The 25,616-nt window shown below is 51.5% G+C and overlaps 1 protein-coding gene across 1 annotated transcript in view; it reads left to right on the top strand.

Moving 5' to 3' along the window:
• LRFN2 (leucine rich repeat and fibronectin type III domain containing 2) overlaps positions 1-25,616 on the top strand; it is a 193,362-nt gene that overhangs the window by 140,539 nt on the left and 27,207 nt on the right. The window contains exon 2 of the mRNA XM_066241967.1: positions 6,057-7,481. Coding sequence (XP_066098064.1) covers positions 6,082-7,481 — 1,400 coding nt within the window. The 5' untranslated portion in view covers positions 6,057-6,081. The remainder of the gene's footprint in view (positions 1-6,056; positions 7,482-25,616) is intronic.

Genomic DNA, 25,616 nt, shown 5'->3' with positions numbered 1-25,616 from the left:
CATGTGCCTGCCTCCCCAACTCTATATATTGCCAGTATATTTAAGGGTGTGCGCACGCGCGCGTGTACATATACCTGCATGCCTGTGTGTGTGTGTGTGTGTGTGTGTGTGTGTGTGTGTGTGTGACTGAGCGTCATTGGATCTGACAGGTGGATGTTTCTGAGCCCATCAGGCCTCTGCTTCAGAGAAAACCAGCCTTCTTTCCAGGCCTGTTCCCAAGAAGGAAACACCAGCGCCCACATTTAGTGGAACAGCTGGGCCATCACTGGTTACTAAGCAATCCCGTAGTGGAGGGCAGCTGGTTTCTCCGAATACACCAGCCACATGGAAGCTTCCAGAAGGGCCGCCTCTACTCCTAGGATGGCCTGCAGCCAGACAGGCCTCAGTTCAAATCGTGGTTCTTCTGGGGAGGGGGGAACTGGGAGAGTTTGGGAAGGCCCCAACCTCTTTGGGCCTCACTTCCCCATGGTTAAACCAGGGGTAAAATCCTCAGGACCCCGGATTGCTCACTGCCAAGGCTGCTCAGCTGAGGGGCCCACAGACACCCCGCGGGGCCCCCGTCCTCCGTGCAGAAGAGCACCTTGTGGACAGCGGCAGCGCTCACTTTGCAGGATTGCTGCGAGGACTAAATGCAGGGCGGAGTGAAACACCTTCCCTACCCTGGGCCCACTCGGAGAAGGTCCAGGGAGTTTCTCTTCCCCTCCCAGCTCTTGCTTCCTTCTCTCCTGACTGTTCCCCACCCCCTCCCCAGTCCTGCTCATAGACACATAGACATTCTGAGCTGACAAGCTCTGGCTTCCTGGCAGACGAATGGATTCCTCTTCTGATGGCTGATTCTGACATTTGATTCCAGTGTCTACTTCACAGCCTGGTCTACTTCCGAAACCCACACACCTCTCTCAGCTGTGCCCACCGGTACTCCTGTGACCCCTCCTGTCCACTTTGGCCTGGTTCTTTGTCTCTGATACCTGCCCTCTCCTCCTCATCTCCGCCTCCCCTGGTTCCCCTCCAGCACCGACAACCAATGGAGATGCTCACGGGGACCTGGCTTGCTCCTTCCAGCACGGTGTTTAAGTTCCTGCTCCACAGAGAGAGCCCCCCGCCCGTTTGTACCAATTATGTGTATCGACCCGGTCCCCTCAACCCCTCCCAGCTCGGGGCTTTAAGCTGCTTTTCGTTTGGCTGTGAGAGTAATATATTAAGTGACACTTTTCAGAATACAATTTTAATTAAGATTCAGGAGTCACTTCTCTGTCAGTAATCTTCCATGCTGATTACTTAAAACGTATTTACCCAGCTCTATTATGTCACAGATTTGAATTCATTAGACATTTGCTAATCCCCCACAAACTTTTTTTTCTCTCTCTCTAAATGTGATTTGTTTAGTATGATTTACAAGGACAAAACTGTTTAAAACACGGGGCCCCGTGCAGGGTGTGCATCGCCACGTGTCCGGGTCTTCCCCGCCCACCACCACCACCACCGCCACCGTGGGGGTCTACCAGAGGCAGGCGACAGGCCCAGGAAGGACAGGCCCAGGGGACGCCATGAACAGAGGAGGGCGTCCACACTGTGCTGATGTAGCCCGTGCTGGGTGGCCTCCCGGGCACAGAGCAGGGTCGAGGGGTATATGGTGGAGAGCTGATCTGGAGGGACAGACGGAAGACAACCATCACAGGCCAGCAACCGCTTAAGCCCCGAACTCAGATGTGCCTCACAGGTATTACCGCTTCCTCCGTGTGCCGTGATATGGCAACGTCGGGACGCTGGCCTCGCCTTAGAACAACACAGTGGCGTTGACCGACAAGCGTGCACAGGAGGGTGACTTCCTGGGGCCACAGGCTTTCAGAACACCACTCTCCTCCATACACGTGCGTGTGTCACACACACACACTCACACACACACACACTCACACACACACACACACTCACACACACACACTCACACACACACACACACTCACACACACACACTCACACACACACTCACACACACACACTCACACACTCACACACACACACTCACACACACACTCACACACACACACACTCACACACACACACTCACACACACACTCACACTCACACACACACACTCACACACACACTCACACACACACACTCACACACACACTCACACACACACTCACACATACACACACACTCACACACACACACTCACACACACACTCACACACACACACACTCACACATACACACACTCACACACACACACTCACACACACACTCACACACACGGCGCCTCCAGCTTCGCTCGCAGGGGCATCCTTTGGATGTGTCTGTCGTGTCCTCAGTGGGTGTAAAGGTCCCACTCACCTCCACCTGAGCAGAAGAGGGGCCAGAGGAACGCAACCTCCCTGCCTCTGCTGCCGCCTGAGCAGGGAGTCGGGCTGGAAAGCGCAGTGGTGGCTGGCGCACAACCCTCCTGACGCTTCTGCTGTGACCAGGCCACTCTGTAAAGAGGGTTTCCTCAGCCGATTAACCACATGAACTCCAGCCAGTGTGGAGACAGAACTCAGAGCCTCGGTGCCAATGCCAGAAACGCACTTTGCTTTGCTCAGTACTTTCACTCATTCATTCCATTGGTATTTTATTGGGCACTTACTCGGTGGTGCTGGGTCCTGGGGACACAGTGATGGGTGAAGACAGGCGCGTCCCCTGCCTTTTGGCATTTGCAGGAAGGCTGACAGAGAAGTAATTAAGAAATTATAAGTATGATGGTTGATATGTAGGGCAAGTGCAGGGCGCTAGGGGAGGCTCTGGTTTGGTCTGGGTTTTAGACAGGCTCACCTGGAATAGGTGGTGTTTAAACCGAGACCCAGAGATAGAAGCGGAGCTTGACCGGGCTGGAGCGGAAGGAGGGGTGAAGCCAGAATGAAGGCAGAGCGTGTCGGAGGCCCTGGAGAATGATAGCACAGGGGTTTATAAGAGAGAGGCTGAGGCTAGCTGGGACAGAAGGAGGGACAGGGGACAAGGTGGTACAGAAGAACCAGGGTAATGGACAGGACCAGCCCTTGCTACGACTTAATCTTGTGTTGAAAAATTTTAAAAAGATCAGTGCGGATGGAGGAGATCCCTGTGTGTTTTGTCAGGTCCCAGCTAAAACGCGGACCCAGAGGCCAGAACACATCGGGGGCGCGGACACAGTGGCAAGTGGAAAGCTTCCGCACATAGACACGTCCGGATGGATGGATGTGCCTGGTGGGACCCAGGTCAGGGTGGGCTGGTCCCCCTCAGATAGAAGGTTAGCAAGAACAGGGACTGGCAGGGTGGGGGGCCACTCCCAGGAACCCAGAGCAAAACAATATGGCATTAGGTATGTTGGTAAAGGCTTTTAATGGAAGTGACCATCATGAAGATAAAAAGAAGAAAAAAAAATCTTCCAGAACGGAGGTCAGCCAACTTTTTCTGTAACGATTTCAGGCTTTGTTGACCATGTTGCACTTGCTGGAACTCTTTACCTCTGAGTGAAAAAAAAAAAAAAAAAGTCATAGCGTTCTAAGAAAACTTTATTTATAAAAACAGGTGGCAGGCTGGATCTGGCCCTCACGGTACCGTTAGACAACACCTGCTTGAAGAGCGCTGTCCAACAGTGTAGCCAAGAGCCACACGTGGCTGGTGAGCGCCTGAGATGTGCTTTTAGTGTCAAATACACACCCAGTTGTGAATGAAGACTTATACAAACGAAAGCATGTTCTTAGTCTCACGAACAATTGTGTCAACTGCCCGTTGAAATCATATTTTGGATATAGAGGTTTATATAAACTATATTATCTAAATTGATTTCGCCTGTTTCTTTCTACTTTTTCTTTCTTTTCTTTTTTTTTTTTTTTTTTAAGATACGGCCACTAGAAAATTTAAAATCCCATTTATGGCTAGTTTTATATTCCTGTCGGACAGCGCTGCTCAGAAATAGCTCTCTACAGATGAAATACAGGGTGAGTCTCCGGCCCTGAAGGCTCTCAGGTGAGAAATTTACCCTTAAAAAGACACCGTAATGGAATTCAAGCCTTCACACTAAAGTAGGATCTGATTGGAATGGGTTTTTAAATTTACAACGTATCTTTTGTTTTATTAGCGGGCGGTGGTGTCGGCCTCCGTGCTCTTCAAAGTGGGAGCTGTGGAGCTATGCTTCTTCAAGATATGAATAGCTGGTACTCAGAAAAAAATGAGTATCTTTAGCTAAAAGAGAAAGCGGGAGCAGGGCAGAATTAAACGTTCTTCCGGTTTGTCTACTGCAGCGGAATTTTTCAGCCCTCCTGAACTCGCTGATGCGTGTGGAGCTTTCGCAAGGGCGAGGGAGACTGGGCAGTGCGTTCCCACCTCATTGGCTTTAGGAGCCTTTCCCGCAGAACTCTAAACAGCACACTCCTGGAAGGCGCCTTGGGAGGAGCGGCTGGTCTGGGTGACGTTACACAGCCGGGGTACGCGGTTTTCCAAAAAGGCCGACTCCACTGACGTCCTTCTGAACACTGCATAAATAGAGCCAGGGTCAGTACAACACAGAGAGCGAGGAACCTGTCAGCTCTGGAGGCACCAGGACCGGAGCCAAAGTCCTGCTCCTTCCTGTTGTAGATATTCATTCATGTAAAAACACCTACTATGTGCTCCTTCCTGTTGTAGATATTCATTCACGCAAAAACACCTACTATGTGCTCCTTCCTGTTGTAGATATTCATTCATGCAAAAACACCTACTATGTGCACCTTCCTGTTGCAGATATTCATTCATGCAAAAACACCTACTATGTGTCAGGGAGGGGGGGTCAGACTCTGAGAATATAATGGTGAGTGAAGACAAGTCCCAACGCCTTGAGGCTTTATTGCCAGTGTAGAAGGCAAGGAGTAGGGTGGAAAGTGCAGCCTAGGGAATCCAGTCAATGATATCGCAATAGCTCTGCATGGTGTCAGACGGGTCCTAGACTTACCAGGGTGATCGCTTCGTAAATGTCTAATCATGATATCGTAAACCTGAAACTAATAAAGTATTGTATGTGAATGCTCATTGAAAGATATATTTAAAAATAAAAGAAAATTTTTAAAAAATGTTTTAAAGACAAACACTAAATAAGACCAGTAGGTAAAGTGTGTACAGTACATTGGAGAGTGATACATTTCTAGGAGGAAACACCAAGCGGGGAAGGAGGCTATGCACCATCCGGTGGGGTCTGGGGGAGAGGGGGCTTTTGAATAAAGACCTATAGGTGGCCATTAGGCCACGGACAGGTCCTCATCCATATACACAGATAAGCCCTTCTCGTGAAGAGTATGCCTGATGCCCAGATGACAGGATGTATTTGAATTTCCGGGCAGGGGGTCCAGCACGTGCTAGGTGCTTGGAAGTTCATGGCCCCCCACCTTCTTTTCTTCTCGGAACCCCCGAAGATGTGTCTAGTGCGTGGATTCTCCCTGGTGGAAAATGTTTCCACGGCCAGTTCCCCGCTAACCTCGGTGTCTCTCCGGGCCAGCTCTCTCCTTGTCCACGGCCTCGTTCTGAAGGAATGCCGGTCCAATTTAATTTCATGCTGAGTCTATACCAATTAAGAAGGTGAAACTGCTTCAAAGTACAGCCATAATACACTTTTCCAATCCAATGATCATAAATGAACCACTGGTGTGGAATTAGCCATCCTTCCATCCGTTAATCTATTCATCCATCTATCTATCCATCCAGCCAGTATGTATGGAGTACCTCCTGCATTCCCCTCACTGTGCTACATGTATGAGGGATAGAAACTAACAGGACAGACAGAAGGCCCTGTCCTCCTGGGACTGACATTCCAGTGGGGAGAGAGAAAGCACTCCATGACCATAATTAATAAGTGAATTCAGTAGTCTGTTAGACGGTGATAAGAGCTAAGGAAAAATAAAAGAGTAGAACTGTATTAGGGGGATTGTTGGAGGAGATTTCACCTGGCGCTGGGCAGAGGCCGTTCGGGCTGCTCCCCAAGGCAGCGGTAAGTGTGAGGGAGGCGCTCTGGATGGGGGCGTTAGGGAGTGGCCTCCTCATCCTGACCTTGTGTCCCTCCCTTCCAGGCGTCGCAGCCTGAGTGGTCAGACCATGGAGACCCTGCTTGGTGGCCTGCTGGCGTTTGGCATGGCGTTTGCCGTGGTTGACGCCTGCCCCAAGTACTGTGTCTGCCAGAACCTGTCTGAGTCGCTGGGGACCCTGTGCCCGTCCAAGGGGCTGCTCTTCGTGCCCCCGGACATCGACCGGAGGACGGTGGAGCTGCGTCTGGGCGGCAACTTCATCATCCACATCGGCCGCCAGGACTTCGCCAACATGACGGGGCTGGTGGACCTGACCCTGTCCAGGAACACCATCAGCCACATCCAGCCCTTCTCCTTCCTGGACCTGGAGAGCCTCCGCTCCCTGCACCTCGACAGCAACCGGCTGCCCAGCCTCGGGGAGGACACCCTGCGCGGCCTGGTCAACCTGCAGCACCTGATCGTGAACAACAACCAGCTGGGCGGCATCGCCGACGAGGCCTTCGAGGACTTCCTGCTGACCCTGGAGGACCTGGACCTCTCCTACAACAACCTCCATGGCCTGCCCTGGGGCTCCGTGCGGCGCATGGTCAACCTGCACCAGCTGAGCCTGGACCACAACCTGCTGGACCACATCGCCGAGGGCACCTTTGCCGACCTGCAGAAGCTGGCCCGCCTGGACCTCACCTCCAACCGGCTGCAGAAGCTGCCCCCGGACCCCATCTTTGCCCGCTCCCAGGCCTCGGCTCTGACCGCCACGCCCTTTGCCCCACCGCTGTCCTTTAGTTTCGGGGGCAACCCGCTGCACTGCAACTGCGAGCTCCTCTGGCTGCGGAGGCTCGAGCGGGACGACGACCTGGAGACCTGCGGCTCCCCGGGGGGCCTCAAGGGCCGCTACTTCTGGCACGTGCGCGAGGAGGAGTTCGTGTGCGAGCCACCCCTCATCACCCAGCACACGCACAAGCTGCTGGTTCTGGAGGGCCAGGCGGCCGCGCTCAAGTGCAAGGCCATCGGGGACCCCAGCCCCCTCATCCACTGGGTGGCCCCGGATGACCGCCTGGTGGGGAACTCCTCCAGGACCGCCGCGTACGACAACGGCACCCTGGACATCCTCATCACCACGTCTCAGGACAGCGGGGCCTTCACCTGCATCGCCGCCAACGCCGCGGGGGAGGCCACGGCCACCGTGGAGGTGTCCATCGTCCAGCTGCCACACCTCAGCAACAGCACCGGCCGCATGGCGCCCCCCAAGTCCCGCCTCTCGGACATCACCGGCTCCAGCAAGACCAGCCGGGGCGGGGGAGGCAGCGAGGGTGGGGAGCCTCCCAAAAGCCCCCCAGAACGGGCTGTGCTCGTGACAGACGTGACCACCACCTCGGCTCTGGTCAAGTGGTCGGTCAGCAAGTCAGCGCCCCGGGTCAAGATGTACCAGCTGCAGTACAACTGCTCCCTCGATGAGGTACTGATCTACAGGTGAGCCGGGCGGCGCAGCGGCAGGGAGGGGCCTGGCTGCGGGGGAAGGTGGCGGGAGGGCTCCCAGCTGCTCCCGCCTGCGGCCCTTCCTCCCAGAGCTGCCTGCGGGAACCCTGGGCACACCGTGCCGTTCGCACAGGTAAGGAGAGAGAGAAAGAACAAGCGTATGAAGAGAGGAACCCACCTGGGCCGTCGGGTGTGTATAGGTAGGAGGACCAGGCCCCTAGGGGTGTGGCTGTGGTTTGTGGTCACAAGGTCATGAGCCTCCGGAACTTTCTGTTTTCAGACACGGTTGGAGGGCAGACAAGGACAACAAAGGGGCCTCCTGGCCAAAGGGTCTGACTGCTCCACTCGGGTGGTCATCTGGCTCAGATGCAGTTGTGGTTAAGGCTTTGAGATCAGAAAGAGCAGAATTCAGATCATGGCTTGGCCGCTTGCTAGTTACGCAATTCACCTGGGCTGCCTCAGTTTCTCTCATCCTGAAAATGGGGGTAATCCATACAAGAGTTAGTCTGGATTCTTGTTTGCAGGTAGTTGAACCCTAGTCAAACTGGCTTAAAAAAAAAACAAAAACAGGCCCTGGCCAGTTGGCTCAGTGGTAAAGCGTCGGCCTGGTGTGCAGGAGTCCTGGGTTCGATTCCCAGCCAGGGCATGCAGGAGAGGCGCCCATCTGCTTCTCCAGCCCTCCCCCTCTCCTTCCTCTCTGTCTCTCTCTTCCCCTCCCGCAGCCGGGGCTCCACTGGAGCGGAGTTTGCCGGGGCACTGAGGATGGCTCTGTGGCCTCTGCCTCGGGCGCTAGAATGGCTCTGATTGCGGCAGAGCAACGCCCCAAGATTGGCGGGCGTCGCCCCTTGGTGGGCGTGCCGGGTGGATCCCAGTCGGGCGCATGCAGGAGTCTGTCTGACTGCCTCCCGTTTCCAACTTCGGAAAAGTGCGGAAAAACAAACAAACAAACAAAAAAAGGGAAGAGGTAACATGTTGGCTCATATAATTGAAAACTCAGGAGACCTACTTTAGGCTCAGCTAGATCAAAAGCTACAACTATCCTGTATTAGAGGTTTTTTTTACCTTCCTTAAGTTCCATTGTCTTCTGGGTTGGCTTCACCTCCAGGCAGCCTCTTTCCCCTATGTAGCCCTATAGGGGGACGGGTGTCTCTTTCCCAGCTTGTCCCATTGACGCCCTGGATGAGCTTCAATTAACTAGACCAGGTCACATGAGCCCCTGGGATATTAGAGGTGGGGTCATCTTGCTCACCATACAGAGTGTCAAGTCTTCTCATTTGGAAATGGAGTCAATGATGTTGACCTTGTAAATTTACTGTGAGAATCTAAGGGCCTTTCATAGGACTGATAGGAAGGGAGGTTTAAGATAGAAAAGCTGCAATGGGCCCTGGCCGGTGGCTCAGTGGATAGAGCGCTGGCCCAGTGTATGGACATCCCAGGTTTGATTCCTGGTCAGGTCACACAGGAGAAGTGACCATCTGCTTCTCTCCCCCTGCCTCTCCTCCTTCTCTTCCTCTTCCCCTCCCACAGCCAGTGGCTTGCTTGGTTCGAGCATCAGCTCCAGGGGCTGAGGATAGCTCGGTTGGTCCCAGCATCAGCTTCAGGTGCTAAAAATAGCTCGATGCTCAAGCATCAGCCCCAGATGGGGGGGCGGGGTAGATTCAGTCAGGGTGCATGTGAGAGTCTGCCTCACTATCTCCCCTCCTCTTACCTTAAAAGAAAAAAAGAGGGAGGGAGGGAGAAAGGAAGGGAGGAGGGAGGGAGGGAGGAAGTGAGAGGGAGAGAGAGAGAGAGAGAAAAGAAAAGCTGCAGTGAAATTGCCTAAGTCATTCCCAGGGACGGAGGGGCTCACAGAGTGACGGACACAGACCAGAGGGCCGGGAGTTCTGACCCCACATGAGTTCCCTTCTCAGGTCTTGGTTTGTGTTAAACATGAGGGACATGGCCTAGAAACTTACCGCTCAAGGGATGCATGGCTACTTTTGAAATCCTGTGTGTTTCCCTTTGAGCATGTGAAATGATTATTCTGGGAAGGGCTCCTGTAGGCTTCACCCACAGTTGAAGGGTCCATGGGTCAAGAGAGGTCAAGAAACTTTGATCTATCACTGAGGTTTCTTCTCAGACCTCCTGAGTCAATGAGTCTCTGGATGGGAAGATGTGGGAGAGAAGGCAGGGAAGTCCCCTTACCTGGCATATGCTTACCTGAAATTTCCTTTACCTGGTTTATCTGGAGAGCACCTTCTTTGCTCAGGATGGAGATAAAGCAGCGTTAGAACTTATAACATATGCAAATATGCACGTGTAAAAAGATATGTAGACATAGATATATAATGAAACTTAAATATACATGTGTGTATTTTTATAATTATAAAAGTAATAGTCTTTGTAGCAAATTAGGAAAATAGAGAGAAACGGTAAAGAGGGAAATAAAAATTACCTGTAATCCCACTGCTCAAAATTAACCAGAGGCCTTGGACTCTCTCATTTTATTTCAATTCAAAGCAATATGCATGATCATTCTAGTGTGTACTTATGTTTCTTCATTTCTCCACTCAGCATTATAACTTGCTTAGTTCCTCTGGTGTTAAAATATTTTCATTTGACTGTGCCGTAATTTATTTAACAAATCTTCTATTGTTGAACATTTAAGTCATTTACCATTTTTTAATATTAAAAGTAATGCTGTAGTGACGATCTTTGTACATAAATTTATTTATGCAGCTTCAATGATTTCCTTAACATATTTTTCCTAGAAATTGAATTACGGGTTTAACAAGTAAAGTGTAACCTTTATATATTGCATATGAATATTTATTTACCCTTTCACCAGTAGATGACAGTGCCCACTTTGACCACTCCTTTGCCAATTCCTGAATATATAATCACTTGCATCTTTGCCAATTTTATAGGTGAAAAATGGAACTTGTTTTACTTTGCATTTCTTTGATAACTTGTGAGACTGACCTTTTAAAAAAATATGTATATTTCTTCACTTGTGAATTTATTATGTGACCTTGACTTTGATAGTAAGTATAAAGGTGAGAAGCTACCAGCTCTGAGGCTTGCACGAAATTAAGGGAACTAAAGTTTGCCGGGTAGGGTTGCAGGTGTTGTCGGCATCAAGGTGACACCATGCTGAGGTTTTTCAGAATGGCGCCCCCTGGGGGTCGCAGAAACTCCTAGGAGGATAACCAGAGAGGTCGAGGCTACACTCTCAGAAGTCACTCAAGGTGGGAATTCAAACTGCTTTTATCCGCTGATTGTCATCCTGGAGACACTAGCTTTATAAATATAAATAAAATGAGAGCATCAGAAACCTTGGAATTAAAAAAAAATATGCAGAGTTCCTCTTAGGGCGTCACGAGGGTTAGAAGAGGGACAGCATAGGAAGCTCTCTGAAGAGTGTGGGTACCACATAGTAAATGTTCAAGGAGTACAAATTACTGTCATTGGTGGTAATAGCGGTGCTGGCGATGGGGAGAGTGAGGCCATTACCTTGGCTGCCGACTCGGGGAAGGAAATGGAAGAACAAGGCTAGGTACACAATTCAGCTTTTAAGAAGACAGATTTCTAAAATTTTAGAGCAAAAGGTTAAGGTGTGTGTGTGTAGCCAGGTAAATAGTAATAGCAATCACTAGCCAACACTATTGCCCACTTATGTGTGTGTATGACATGTAGCTCTACAGGCAATCTCTCATTTAATTCTTCTGAACATACCAAGACGTATAGAGGCAAGAGAATTAAACAACTTTCCGAGCCAGAAAGAGGCGGCGCTGACCTGAGCCCGGGCTTCCGGCGTCAGCACCAGACTGGGCCACAGTGGCCGTGCTGCGGGAACCACAAGTCCGGCTCCAGAGAAATCAGAGACTTGGAGAAAGAAACTGTGGATTTCGAGAAAGGAACTGTCCCCATGAAAAGGAAGAGACACCAGCAGCTGCACAGTGGCTTTCTGATATGCTCAGACTTTGACAGAAAAGTGTATAAAAGAAGGAGAGAAAGGCTTGTATCCAAAGATGAATATTACAGAGGAGCCCACGAGGTACAGAGTGCGTTAACGGCAGCCAACGAGGGTTTCTAATCCGTGTTCAGACCAAGAGGAGAGAAATGACAAAGGTCTGATGTTTGGGAAGGAGGTTGCAGGAGACCAGAGGAGAGCCTGCAGGCAAAGCAAAGCAATTTCCATTTTGCCTCCACTCATGACCCCCCCTTCCCCCCTACACACACCCTCAGCAAGAACAATAGCAACAATGTAGTCAGTCCACACCTGGCATTGTCCACAGGTTCTGCAACTTGAAGCAATAGGACATATAACTAAACCAATTTCACCTTAACTCAAGAGTTAAGTTCCTACAGCTATATAAATTCTTTAATGAAACGGTATTGTTATTGAAGGATGTGTTGTAAAGGCACAAATCTGCGTTGAGAGCTTACTTGCACTGGGCACTCTTCTGAGGGCTTTATGCTACTGACTCAATTCAGTTTCCACAAACCCCCTCCTCCCCGAGGCCAGAACTGCATTTATTCCACATTCCATGTAAGAAAGTTGCCCGAGGTATTATTACACAGGGTGTTAAGGAGCAGAGACAGAATTTGAATGCAGGCAACATGGAGAGGACAAGACCAACACTATGGGAAGGGAACCAATGCCCAGCGGAGTTGTATCACACTGCCGACCTGGTCCCCAGGCCTCAGGGGTCACATCCCAGACTAAAAGAACAGGAGATGAGGTTCTCAAGCCCGTGGGAGTGGGCCTGCCACAGCACGGACAGAAACGAAAGTGCCTGAGATAGGACGCATATTCTACTTTCCAAAGATGAGACCCAGAAAACCATAGGATGTTAGGCTGGGCTCGGGCATTCCAAATTCTAGGAAGAATTTTTTTGACAGATGATGTAAGGCCCTGGAAGAGAATGCTGAGTGCCAGGATCCGACGTGGGTTCGCAGGAAGCAAACCCTGCCAAATTATTGAGCTGTGTTCAGGGGACACTGGGGCCAGTGGGTCTGAGCCTTTTCATCTGCCTCCTTCGTCATTCAGGTCAACCCACTGCAGCGGTCTCCCTCCTTGCACCGTGCTTCTCCACGAGGGCCCTGTGCTCAGGCATCTGTCTGCACTGCACGGGGAAGTGGCCCAGAATCTCTGGGATGGTAAGTACACTTGGAAAACGTCCTAGGCATTCCCAAGTGTTGGCTGTGACTCACTTCCATACGCACAGCACATCACAATGGTGCGGGGCGCTTGACAAAATCTCACGCTGTGTTTGGAACGCAATGGAGAAGTGGAGAATGGCAAAGTGACTGATCACTGGCCAAATACGCAGACTCATTAATACATTGGGGCGAACGTGCAAGACGGTCTCTGCCTGGCGCCTCGGCGTCTGCCTCCGTTGCCGTAGCGCTCCGTCGACCTTCTTGTTGACGTGGATACGAACACAGAACACGGCTATTCCTTTCAGCTCAAGGACTCACGGGCCCGAGTTCAAGGTGAGGAACGCCTGGCTGACCCGGAATTTTGGGCGGCACGGGCTCAGCGTCTTAGCTGATCTCAGAGACATCATCATGGCCACGGAGCTACGGATCTGCTGAAAGACGCCTGCCATTTTTCGGTTGTGTTAACAGAAGAAAAGTGTTCAAATCAGGTATGGACGTTCATGCCCCTAACCATGGAGTCCTTCAAATGACACAGTCTTAAAGTGTCATCTTGACCAACTGACCAACTGGCCAACGGCAGTGATCGAGCGCTGAGAATATGGGTCTGGAAGCTTGTGTGTGATGGGTGGGCAGTGACCCTGGAGACGACAGCACCGAGAACAGAAGTCATAGCTCCTTTAACTTGTTCAAAGAACTCACATGAGTAGAAGAAACACACACACACACACACACACGCATGCACGCACACACACACAGGCACACACTCAGTGTGCATAGGCATCGGCCCAATACAAGAAAACATTCCAGCAGCAGCAGCTTCCCCAGCCTCTCTCATCGCTCTCCCGTTGGCTGTGTTATGATGGGACTCCCTGTCTCTCTCCCGCTCTAGCCTGTGCTATGCATGCGGCTCATCTCTGCAGCCCGCAGCTCCTCAGGCCTCTCTCGTCGCTCTCCCGTTGGCTGTGTCATGAGGGACTCCCTGTCTCTCTCCCGCTCTAGCCTGTGCTATGCATGCGGCTCATCTCTGCAGCCCGCAGCTCCTAGCCAGTCCCGGCCCGCAGCAGCTAGCAAGCCGACATGTGGTGAACTGAACAGAGTGGAAACGAACACCAGAACTGCCCAACAGCAGAACAAGTAAGAGCTGCCACTAAGTCATGAGCTGTCCAGGCCAGAAGGGTCTGGGCAGAACCCGGCTGGCTCTGCCAGAGCTACTGAGGGGACAGCCTGACTTTAACATGCAACTTAAATGAGTTCAGCCCTGATAACCTATAACTCTGCGTAAGACTTTTATAATCCCGGGATCAAGACAATATGGTCACTACGGTTGCTGAGTCCACCTGCTTTTACAAGTTGGGGCCCCTGAAACATCTCGCCTCTCAGACTTCAAGGGCCCCGTCTCATGACATTTTGAGTCCCAGGGCCTGAGGTCCCAGACAGGGACTTTGCAAATGGATTAGACTGTCCAACCGGACCTGGACACAAGTCACTGACAGGTCACCCTTGACCCACGCCAAGGTCCCACAGAAGCCTGGGGAGCTATGACCCACGTCTGAGGACGTCAGATTCTGGTCTACCAGCCAGGCAGGGGCAGCAGCGGTCTGGGTCGTCCCCGACCAGGGCTAACTCAGGACTGGAATTTGGCCATGAAAGAGCATCTTGCTCTTTTACCAATAGCTCTCGAGTTATCTAACGGCTCCCGCTGACTTCCCAAGGTGTTTGCCTTCGCTGAGAACACTCTGCTGAGCCCGGCCAGCAGGCCTGGGACATGCTGGACACAGACAGTCCACAGGTGGGGCCTTTCCCAGCATGACTGACTGGGGAGGGCAGACTCTCCACCTGTCAGCCCGGGAACCTGCCTTTGCAGGAAGTGGCCAGCATTAATGGGGACAGTGCCAGAGGGAGCAGGGGCCGAGAGGGCAAGAATAAGGGTGACAAGAACGCAGTCAGAAAGAAGGGGCGCCCCTCTACCCACCCAGCTTGGCCCCCTCTCTGGTGTGACATGGAAAAATTCAGTGCCCCACAGGTCGTTATCAGTCCAAGTGACATGCACAAACACTTGTCTCCAAGAGTCATCAAGACTCTCTGTCACCGAACGCGACGTTGGTACGGTCCCCAGGTGGGCCAGGGGAGCAGCCAGCATGCTCCTGAAGTCCAGTGTGGGAAGAACCAGCATGCGGCCTCGCCTTCCTGCTGCTCACTGTGCTGTCCGAGCTCCATGTAGGGGAAGTGAGGGATTATGGGAAGAGGAACCCTGCAGGTGGTGGTGGTGGTGGTGGGGATAACAGCCACTCCATGCCCCCTTGCTCTATCTGCAGTCTCAACCCTCCCCTACCATGTTCCTCCATGATTCTCCGACATGGCTCCCACCCTGGGGAGACTGAGCCACCCTCCGGAGTTTTGCAAGGCTGGCAGGGAAGCATCGTTTACTGTTGCTCTGTCTCCTGCTTGGGGAAAGGATAAGAGGGTAGACTGAGCCAGTTCTTACTCCATCAGGATCTTCTTCATCAGCATTTCTGTGGCGATCTGTCCGCCTCCCCACGAAAATGCAGACATCTATCTGTACCATGGGATGGAGGGAAATTTCCTGGTGAAGCTGGGATCCTAGGCATAGGGGCAGAAACCGACAGGGACAGGGGTTCCGTAAAGGGAGGCGGCGTGCCAGGCCCAGAGCCTGCCGCCCGTTCGGGAAGATGCTGTGAGCCAGCTGCTTCCCCAGACATCTAAGTTTCTACTGAAAGGGTGGACTGAGCTCCCACAGGCAGAGGAAGAAAAAGCATCAAGGAGGAAATTGGAGTGGACGGGAGTAGGGAGGAAAACTCCCCAGGAGTTCCCTGGTTGGAGCCAAAGTCAAAATCAGCCTGCCTTGGGTTTTATTTTCCTAAATATTTCTAAAATTCTTTCACACTGTTTGATTATTGAAAGCTCATATCCTCGAGTTCGGGGGGGAGGGGTGGACAAACATTAAGCCTATTTCATAGATGGCGAAACTAAGTCGCAAATGAATTGAGTGGATTTCCGGAGGTTCTACCAAGCAGACTAGAGATGTGTTCTGCTGAGTCCGGGTGCCGTGCGGGGAAGCACGTGTCACCAGCAGCCCCCAGAGTTTCTGTGAAGGCTGAAGACTTGGGCTGAGGGTGCTCACTGTAACTCCTCTTTCTGGAAAGGATGGGGTAAGCCACTGGGGGTCTGATGGGGTTTTTCTTTCCGTTTCAGTTGCTCCCCTCACATTTTAAAGGTCCAGCAATGTTGGAGCAAAGGGGAACAGGGGTGCCAGTGAGAACCTTGGGTCCCACTCATAAATAGTCCCCACCCCAGGGTTAACTAGCAGGAAATATGGTCAAGATGAAGCTTTCTGGGTTCTCTGTCTCGTCAGGTGAGCCACTGAGAAGTGGCCACAATGCTAGGCACATCACAGAGGCAAATGTGGCTGGAGTCAGAAGGGTGGAATGGCAACTAGGATGAAAATCTAATGTGACTTAAACTCATAGGGCGTAAGTCTCTCATCTAAAAGGAGTCCAGTGGAAGAGAGTTTAGGTCTAATTTGCTGGGCAGCTTGACCACCAGAGGACCCACTTATCTTTCTGCTCTGCCATCTTCAGCACAGTTTCTGTCCTTAAGGTCGCTTCATGGTGCAGAATGGCTGCTGGAGCTCTAGCTGTCACATCTCTTTTCTACACAATAGGAACTATGAAACGCTAAAGGGCAAGAGGGCAAAGGGGAGGGGATTCTCAGAAGCTCTATCCAATAACTTCATCTTATATCTACTTGGCCATGCCTACCTGCAATGGAAGCTGGGAAATGTAGTTTTTTTAAAGCTAGTCATAATACACTTCCAGTAATATAGAGAAAGCAGGGAGGCAGCTAGCAGCCCTAGTTTGCATCCCAGTCTACCATTTACTAGTCTCCTTACTATGAACAAATCATTTCTCTGCCTTCAGTCTCTGTCTTCTCATTTGTAAAGTGGGAACAGAGATTCCTTTCTGCATATTTCATATATGTATTGTGCTGTGGACTGGATAAATCCCGTATTTGAAAGTGCATCTTTCACAGTCAACTATGAAGTACTGGATACCTGTAAGGACTTATTGTGATCAGGAGCCTAGGGAGACTGAGCCACCCTACTGAGTGAAGCTGTCACATCTCTTTTCTACACATTAGGAACTATGTGCAGTTCCTACCCACTTGAGCTTCTTAGTCCCCTGTTCTTGTCACTGTTCTCCAAGCTGCCACGTGTGGTGCCAGTCTTCAAAGCCTTACTCCACAAGAGAGCTGCAAACCAGGAAAATTATCTGATTGAGTTTTAAGTTATCAAAGCATAAGGTGTCACCCCTTTCAATTTTTTTTGTAGTTCAACTGGGAACTCTGAACGACCCAAACAAGTGAATCTCTAATGGTGGAATTACAAAACCCACAGCAGATTTGTGTATAGGAGAGCCATTTTTAAGGGTGCCTTCCAAGAGCATCTCTGATCATATCACTACCTTTTCTCTTTCTGCACTTTTGCTCTGCACAAGATGACACCATTCTGACTCAAAAACCTGCAGGGCATCTGTTCAGAGGTGACTAATTTCTCTCTTTGTCATTTCTTTATCATTCTTCGAAAGCTCTGGCTGGAGACATCACCAAGAATAGAAATAACTAGCAGAGTAGAGGGCTCCATGTGCATCCGGTGTGCCTCTCCTCTAGCACGGGAGAACCGGGGTACCAGCCCCTTGTCAATTTCATATGTTTGGTTCGTTCGGGGGTGCGGTAGAGACACTGTATTTCACACCAGAAAATACCAGAGATGGTTAACAAAGGGGTTGGGGTAAATGGGGAGGAGAATCCGAAACTCGGGGGGGTCAGGGCTCGTGGTGGCAGCCATCAGAATGACACCAAACTCTGTCCTGACAACTAGCCCTTCCCCAGCATGTGCGCAGCGGCCAACGCCGGTCAGCCTCAGTACAGCTGGGGCGGGGGGGGGGGCGGGAACCTTGGGTGGGCGAGGGAGGAAAGCAGGGGCTCTGAGACCACGCCCACGCTTTCCCACCACCCAGCGTTTCCTGGCCCCGCCTTCGCACTGCGGTCCCTGAGGAGTTGTGGATCCTCTCTCCCGAGACCCCAAGTCAGCGTGGGGTGGTGCCCACGAGAGCATTAGGGACTGTAACGCTCCCCCAGTGATTCTGATGTGCACTGAGCACGATGCCTCTGTGCCCAGTGACGTCAGGGGTGTGGAAGGGACTGGTGGGCAGCACCCTTCTCAATCCCATCGCCAGCGGTTTGGTCTCTGAACTTCTGGTGAGGGGAGAAGCCCGGAGATCTGGATTCTAGTCCCGGCTCTACCATGCAATAGTCCCCTCGCCTCTCTGAGACTCTGCTTCATCCATAACGTAGAAATAAATTCCCTTCAAGTGGGGAGATCGCCATAGAGACCTCTGGGAAACACAAGCATCCCGGGCAGGGGTCTTCAAACTTTTTATAAAAACCGCCCACTTTTGCAGTGCTGGTCAACCTGGTCCCTACCCTGCAACCAAATAGCGCTGCAATTGGCCCACTAGTGGGCGGTAGGGCCCAGGTTGACCAGCACTGCAAAAGTGGGCGGTTTTTATAAAAAGTTTGACGACCCCTGGTAGATGCTGCATTTATCAGCCCTGACTGGCTGATACAGGCAGGGTTTCTGTGTGTGTCGCAGATACTGTGTTTTTCATAAGTCGAAGGTTTGTGGCCACCCCACCTGGAGTGTGTCTGCAGGCGCCAGTTTTCTAACAGCATTTGCTGACTTAGTGTCTCTGTGTCACATTCTGGTCCTTCTCCCCATATTTCAAAATTTGCATTATTATTAATCGTTATGGTGATCTCTGATCGATGTTATTATTGTCATTATTTTGGGGGCTCCACAACCCCACTCCCGTAAAAGATGGAGAGTTTAATCAATAAATGTTGTGTCTGCTCTGACTGTTCCACCGACCAGCTGTCCGCTCACCTCTCCCCCTCTCCTCAGGCCCTCCTAGTTTCTGAGACACAACAATATGGAAATCAGGCCAATTAATAATCTCACAATGGCCTCAGTGTTCGAGTTGAAAGGAAGAGTCATACGTCTCTCACTTTGTATTATAAGCTATCAGTAACGAAGCTTAGTGAGGAGGGCATGTCAAAAGCCAAGATAGGCTGAAAGCTAGCCCTCTTGTGCCAATTAGCCAGGTTGTGAACGCAAAGGGAAAGTTCCGGAGGGAAACTACAAGTGCTACTCCAGTGAACAGCAAGAAAGGGAAACAGCCCGACTGCTGACACGGAGAAAGTTTCCCCGGTCTGGGAGGAGACCAAACCACACACAACATTCCCAGAAGCCAGAGCCTGCTCCACAGCAAGACCTTAGCCCCCTTCAGTTCCGTGAAGGCTGAGAGAGGCGAGGACCCTGCGGAGGAAGAGTCGGAAGCTAGCAGAGGCTGGTTCCTGAGGTTTAAGGAAGGAAGCCGTCTCCATGACATACAAGTGCCGGGGAGGCAGCACGTGCCGCTGAAGCAGCTGCAGCAAGCTCTCCAGATGGGCTGGGTGACACGATTGTGAGGGTGGCCGTGCTGAGGAACAGAGCTCCATGGAGACGGAACGGCCTTCTACTGGACTTTCACCCAGGACTGCCCTCGTCAGAGAGGAGGAGTCAATGCCTGGTCTCCTCGAAGCTTCGAAGGACAGGCTGACTCATTTGTTAGAGGCTAATGCAGCTGATGAGTTTAAGTCGAAGCCAATGCTCATTTACCATTCTGAGAAATCCTAGGACCTTTTAAGAATTATACTAAATCTACTCTGCCTGTGCTCTACAAATGGCTCAGCAAAGCCTAGATGACAGCACATCTATTTACAACGTGGTTTACTGAATATTTGTTAAAAGCCCACTGTGGAGACCTACTCAGAAGAAGAAGAAAAAAAGATTCTTTCAAAATACTACCGCTCGCTGACAATGCACACGAGAGTTCCGACGGAGATGTACAATAAGATTAATGTTGTTTTCATGCCTGCTAACACAACATCTATTCCGCAGCCCTGGGATCAAGGAGTCATTTTGATTTTCAAGTCTTCTTATTTAAGAAATACATTTTTGTAAGGCTATTGCTGTCACAGATAGTGATTCCTCTGATGGATCTGGGCAAAGTAAATTGAAAACCTCTGGGAAGAAATTACTATTCTAGATACCACCGAGAACATTTGTGAATCGTGGGAAGAGGCTGGATTATTCACATTAATAGGAGTTTGGAAGACGTGAATTCCAACCCCTGTGGATGACTTTGAGGCATTCGAAACTTTGGCGAAAGAAGCAACCACAGATGTGGTGGGAATAGTAAGCAGAGTGGGATGAGCAGAGAGCCCGAAGGTGGGACTGAATCGGTGCACTCTCACGATCAAACCTGAATGGAGGAGGAGTTGCTTGTTATGAATGAGCAAAGAGGGTCGAGTCTGGAGATGGTATCTACTCCCAGTGAAGATGCCGTGAAGACTGTTGACATGACAACACAGGATGCAGACTATGACGCAAACTCCGTTGGTAAAGCAACAGGAGGGTTTGAGAGGATTGATTCCGATTCTAAAGGTCGACTCTGGGTGAAATGCTGTCATACGGCACTGTATGCTACAGAGAAATTGTTCAGGAAAGGAAGAGTCGATCGATGCTGCAGACTTGACTGTTATCTCATTTTAAGAAATTGCCACAGCCACCCAACCTTCATCAACGGCCACCTTGATCGGTCGGCAGCCGTCAACATCGAGGCAAGATGCTCTGTCAGCAACAAGATTACAACTCGCTGAAGGCTCAGATGACGGTTAGCATTTTTTTTTATTAGCAATAAAGTATTTTTAATAAGGTATGTGCATGTTTTATATATAATGCTATTGCACACTCATTAGACTTCAGTATAGTGTAAATATAATTTTTATATGCATCAGGAAACCAAAAATTCACGTAACTCGCTTTATGGAGGTGGTCTGGAACCGAACCCGCAATCACTCCACGGTGCCTGTCGGAGGAGGAAGGCATCAGCTCCAGACAGGAGCTCCTGTTATCTCCTCGGTTTTTACTTCTCCGAGCCTCCGGCTTCTCATCTGCAGAATGGGGATAACAATACCTGCCCGCCTACTTCACAAGGTTGCTGAGAGATGGAAGGTGTCAGGCAGGGAATAAGAGCATCTTTATAAAGGGTGAAGTGTTTCTAGTAACAGAGATTTGACTACAATCCCTTCATCAGACGTGGGAGGTTGGTTTCTGTCACATGACACAACCCCAGATGGAGATGATTCAGGGATGGTCTGATGTTTCCCTGAACTTGAGGGAACTGAGCCCCAGCTGCCCACAGTGGTAACTTACTTAGCAAAACACCTGGTGTGGGTTTCCTTCCCTGCTCCATTACCGGAGGGCGGGTCCTCAGTCCGACTCCCAAAATAAACTACTGTGAATGGAATCCTGGTCGCAGGGTCTGCTTCTGGGCAACCCAAACGAAAACAGGCATCAGCCTCCCAGGTGAGTCAGCCTCTTTAGAGCGCCCCCTGGAGGACTCCCCAATGTCTGCTGCTTTCCTCACGGCCTCCCCCACCCCAGCCACCTGCGTGGGAGGCTGAGAAAGGAAGTTGTTTGTTCAGGTGTATGGCCTCCCCAAATGAAATCGGGGCTCTGCTGGGAAGTTAGGAGAGGAGAATGGGTGTCGGCGAGGCGTGCGGACACCAGCGAGCTGTGGCAGAAGCATCGGTGTCATTGAAGTTTCCTGGCACCTGTCCCCACAACCCCACAACCCCCGTAGCCAGCGTGTCACAGAGGCCGGCCTGGGAAGAGAGCTGATCCAGGCTGCTTCTAGGCCTCGTTGTCATGCTCTGCTCACATCTCTGGAGACGCCGGGACACGGAGAGGCCAAGAGGGATGTGTGAGTTCTTGCCAATTAAGCCTACGGTCTGACATGTGTGAGTACGTGGTGGAACCGGGCACCATGCGGGTGACAAAAGGGTTCTGGCCTGTGAAGTCAAATTAGTGTCCATTGTCTTCAGCGTCTCAGAGGTGGTGGGAGGAAGGGTAAGTGGGTAGCACCACACACAACCACAGACTGATTGATGTGCCAGCCTCAGAGACAGGCAATAGGGACGAACAAGCTCATTAACTATATATTTACAGAGCAGAGCTATTTCTGGCTGGGGTGGGCTACAGAGCTGGGCCCTGACTGGCCCTATGGGGGCAGGGAGGGGGGCGGGGGCGGGGGCTGACACTGCAGGGGCAGGTACAGATCCAGACGCTGGAACAAACCGACTTCCAAAGCGCCTTCCGAAGATGAGAGGCCGGAAATGAAACATCCCAGGGAACTGTTACACACTTAACCTTCCAACTAGGTAATTAGCTAGCGATGGTACTAAGTTAAGGGGCTTTTCCGTTTAGTAATTATCCAGCTAAAAAGTTAAACTATAAATAAATTGCTAGTGAACTTGACCCACTTGGGCATTTTCATGAGCTAACTGAAGCACATTCACATGCCTCGGTTGGGAGGGTTATATTCCGGGGAGGGGGTGGCAGGGAGGGGAGCTTCACCCAGTGGAGTGGAGGACCTGGGGGAGGGTCCTGCGTGGAGGTGGGGATCGGGAGGGAGAGGGGAGGGGTAATGGTGCCAGATGAGCCAGGGAAGAAAGAGGCAGAGGCAGAGGACCAGGCCGGGTCAGGGACCTGTGCAGGCCCTGGTGTATTAGTCAGTTGCCACAATAATGCTGCATGATGAGCAGCCCCAAAATCTGGGTGGCTCACAACCTCTAATATTTAATTTTCTTATTTGTGGGTCTGCAGGTTAACTGGAGGTCAGTTGGTCTCAGTTGAGCTGGGGTAGGTGGGGCTCCAGGCTCCAGGTGGGCTTAGACCTTCCCTCCGTATCTCGCTCTGGAGCCCAGGCAGAGGGGCCATGGCTGTGCAGAGCATGTTCTTCTCGTGGTGATGGCACAAGTGTTGGAGGGCGAGCCCAGCCGGGAAAGCCGATGTCGGGCCTCTGCTGGTGTCACATCTGCTCAGGCCCATGAGCCCAAGTGAGTGACGCAGCCAAGCCAGAAGTTCAGGGGCCGGGCGTGTATTTCCCACACCATCGGGTACCGTTCTGTCACGGGGGTGAGGAAGCAGCGCCCACTGCCCAGGCTCCCCACCCGGCTCACCTGGGGGAAAGGCTCTCTCCCAGGCAGCTGTCCCCAGACTGGAGCATGCGGTCACCTGGCGGATTTGTTAGCACACAGATGCAGGGCCCTACCCCCGGAGTTCTTGACTCAGCCTGTGTGGCGTGGGGTCTGAGAATCTGCAGTTCTAATGACTGAGCAGCTGCTGCCTGTCTGGCCACCACACTTGGAGAACCTCTGGTCTAGGGAAATACTGTAATAGTAGTTTTGTTCAGAGCGGGGGTGCAGAGGGGAAGAGGGCAGCCTGCGGATGGCCTTAAATGTCAAATGAAATAGCTGTACTTGCTGAGAGCCCTTACTACATTTCAGTTATTGTTTTAAAATGTTCCGTGTGTTCTCCCAGTTGGTCAGGCAGCCCTGTGAGATACGGTATAACCGAACAACAGATGAGGATCTGAGCCCTGGGGGTGAGGGGGAATGGAGGACGTGACCTACCAGGTCCCACAGGTTGGGGGGGGGGGGTGGAACAGGAGCTGGTAGCCGGTGCTGTGGCCTGACTTCAGGCTTTCTTCTTGACAGTGGGGACCCAGGGTCCAGTTCTGAGAGCAGGAATGATCTGTGGAGGGGAAGTCTCTGGCTTTGGAACTGAATATTCTTAGGCACAAACCACACTTTGACTCTGGTAGCTAGATTAGATGCTAATTTAATCAATCAACAAATATGTATTGAGTGTTTGCTTTGGGCTAGGGGCTCTGGTCAAGCCCCAGGGTTAGAACATGATAAGCGAAGTACTTGCCTTCAAGGAGCCTACATTCTTCTTGGGGAGCAGGTTAATAATTTTTAAATATGTACTAAGTATAAAAATAATTAGTGTAAGGGGACAGAGACTGGAGGTATACTGTTTTTTATGGGTGGTCAGGGGTGGCCCCTCTGAGGAGGGACATTGAATAAAGTGAAGAAAAGAGCTGAGCAGGGGAAATAACATGCAAAGGCCCGGGGTAGAAACAAGCTAGTCTTGTTGGAGAAGCAGCAAGGACTCCACTGCATCTGGAGGAAAAATAGTGGTAAATGAGGGTAGAAATACTGAACAGGGCTGGATCATGTGTGGCCTTATAGACAACAGTGAAGCCTTGGATTTCATCACGAACGAGATGGGAGCCGTTGGGGGGGTTGAATGCAGGAGACTGGCATGATGTGATTAAAAAGAAAGATTCTGGCTGCCAGATGAGGACTAGACTGAAGGGGTGCAGGGCAGAAGCGGGGAGACCAGTTGCAGGATGGCCCTCCTGCTCCTTGCAGTTTACACCCACAAAATGGGAGAAGACCCCTTCCACCTTTTGCTCTCGGGCTGGTGACGAGGGTGGAAGCAGGTCAGGGTGGGGGTGTGTGAGTGAGCAGGCAGTACTCGGGCAACGATCACAGCAGCATGTTGGCACGTTGTGATGGTTTTCCTTGCAGAATTCTTGGGCCTACATCTATCTGCCTGGCCCGAGAAACTCGTGCCCATAGCCTCAGATGGAGGGGAGCCTCAGCCTCGTTTCCAGAGCAGCACATCACCCATCACTGCCCCGCTCCCCGGCCGGCAGCCCCCGCCCTCTCCGCCCCTAGCCCTCTTACTCCAATGGGAGTCATTATTTATGCTCTTGTTTAATGAGCTCATTAGACATGTGCTGCAGTATTTCTGATAATAAATCTCCCTCTCTAGCGGCTCATAAGTGCATTTACTGGTGCTTGGCCGTGACAGTGGAGATGGCAGTTGGGGGTGTGAGAGTGGCTGGTGGTCAGGGGCTTGGTGACTTGCCGTCTCTCTCCCAGGGTGTGTGTGGACAGGTGGGGAAGCTGCTGAGGCCCTGGCATGGAAGCGGGATCTTGGAAGCCAACATGGTGGCAGCAGCTGGCATTGAACGCTAGAGATTTTTTTACCGCCTGTCAAAATGCCACTGTGTGTGAGCTGGTGCCAATGGCTGCTTCTCAAGGCGGCTTTGACTGTCAGTCAAAAGAAGGTCTGAGTGGAACAGGGAGGCTTTAAAAATGTCTGGGTGGGTGAGGTAGGTACCTGCGCAGCAGTCGACTCCTCAGGCAGGGGTCTGGAAGGATGTTTCTGTCATGCGGCCAAAGTGAGGGGGTGGCGGCTACCTCCCTGAGGCTGGGAAAGCGTACATGCCCAGATTCAGACCCAAGTCCCACCCTCGCCCATCCTGCCTAGAGTGGGTCCCGGAACAGGCCGTCACAGAAGGTCAGAGGGCCTGAAATTCTACCATTAGAGATGCATTTCTTCGCATATGTCATAGTATAAATAGAAACCAGGGAGGTGCTGAAGTGGTTTCCTCTGGAACTGTCCAACAGAGGATATGGACATAATGGAGGACACAGTGGGGGTCCCAGCGGCAGTAAGGGGGAGGGAGTCAGGAAGGGGTCATAAGTCTGTCTCAAAGGCCAGTTCCCTGTGTGGAGATATCGCTAAGGCTTGAGAGAGCTCAGGGAGGGGAAGGGAAAGCTAAGGCCTGGAGACCAGTCCAGCTATTTTACTCCTCACAACCCTCTTAGACTAGGTTCTTCTATCTCTAAAATGAGCCCAGTTCTTGCTGTTCTCTTATATTGAAAAGAGGTCCAGAGTGAGAAAGGGACAGTTCAAGGTCACCCAGGTCAGCCCTCCGCTTTGTCTGTGAATCCTTATCCTGCCCACACACCTCTGCCCCCTCCCCCCCACTCCCACCATCCCTGGGATGCTGACTGGCCCCGTGTGGAGGTAACTTCCAGACACAAGTAACTTCCCCTCCTCTTTCTCAAGAACGTCTATATACACCATGTTAGGTGCTCTGACTAAAAAGGTTTCCTTATTACAGGCCCCAACTCCATCTCCCTCCCCTTCCTCCCCTTCGA

This window comes from Saccopteryx bilineata, chromosome 1 (genome assembly GCF_036850765.1).
Source record: "Saccopteryx bilineata isolate mSacBil1 chromosome 1, mSacBil1_pri_phased_curated, whole genome shotgun sequence".
Classification (NCBI taxonomy): Eukaryota; Metazoa; Chordata; class Mammalia; order Chiroptera; family Emballonuridae; genus Saccopteryx; species Saccopteryx bilineata.
The sequence above is the reverse complement of the archived record's forward strand: the minus strand, read 5'-3'. Positions and strand labels throughout refer to the sequence as shown.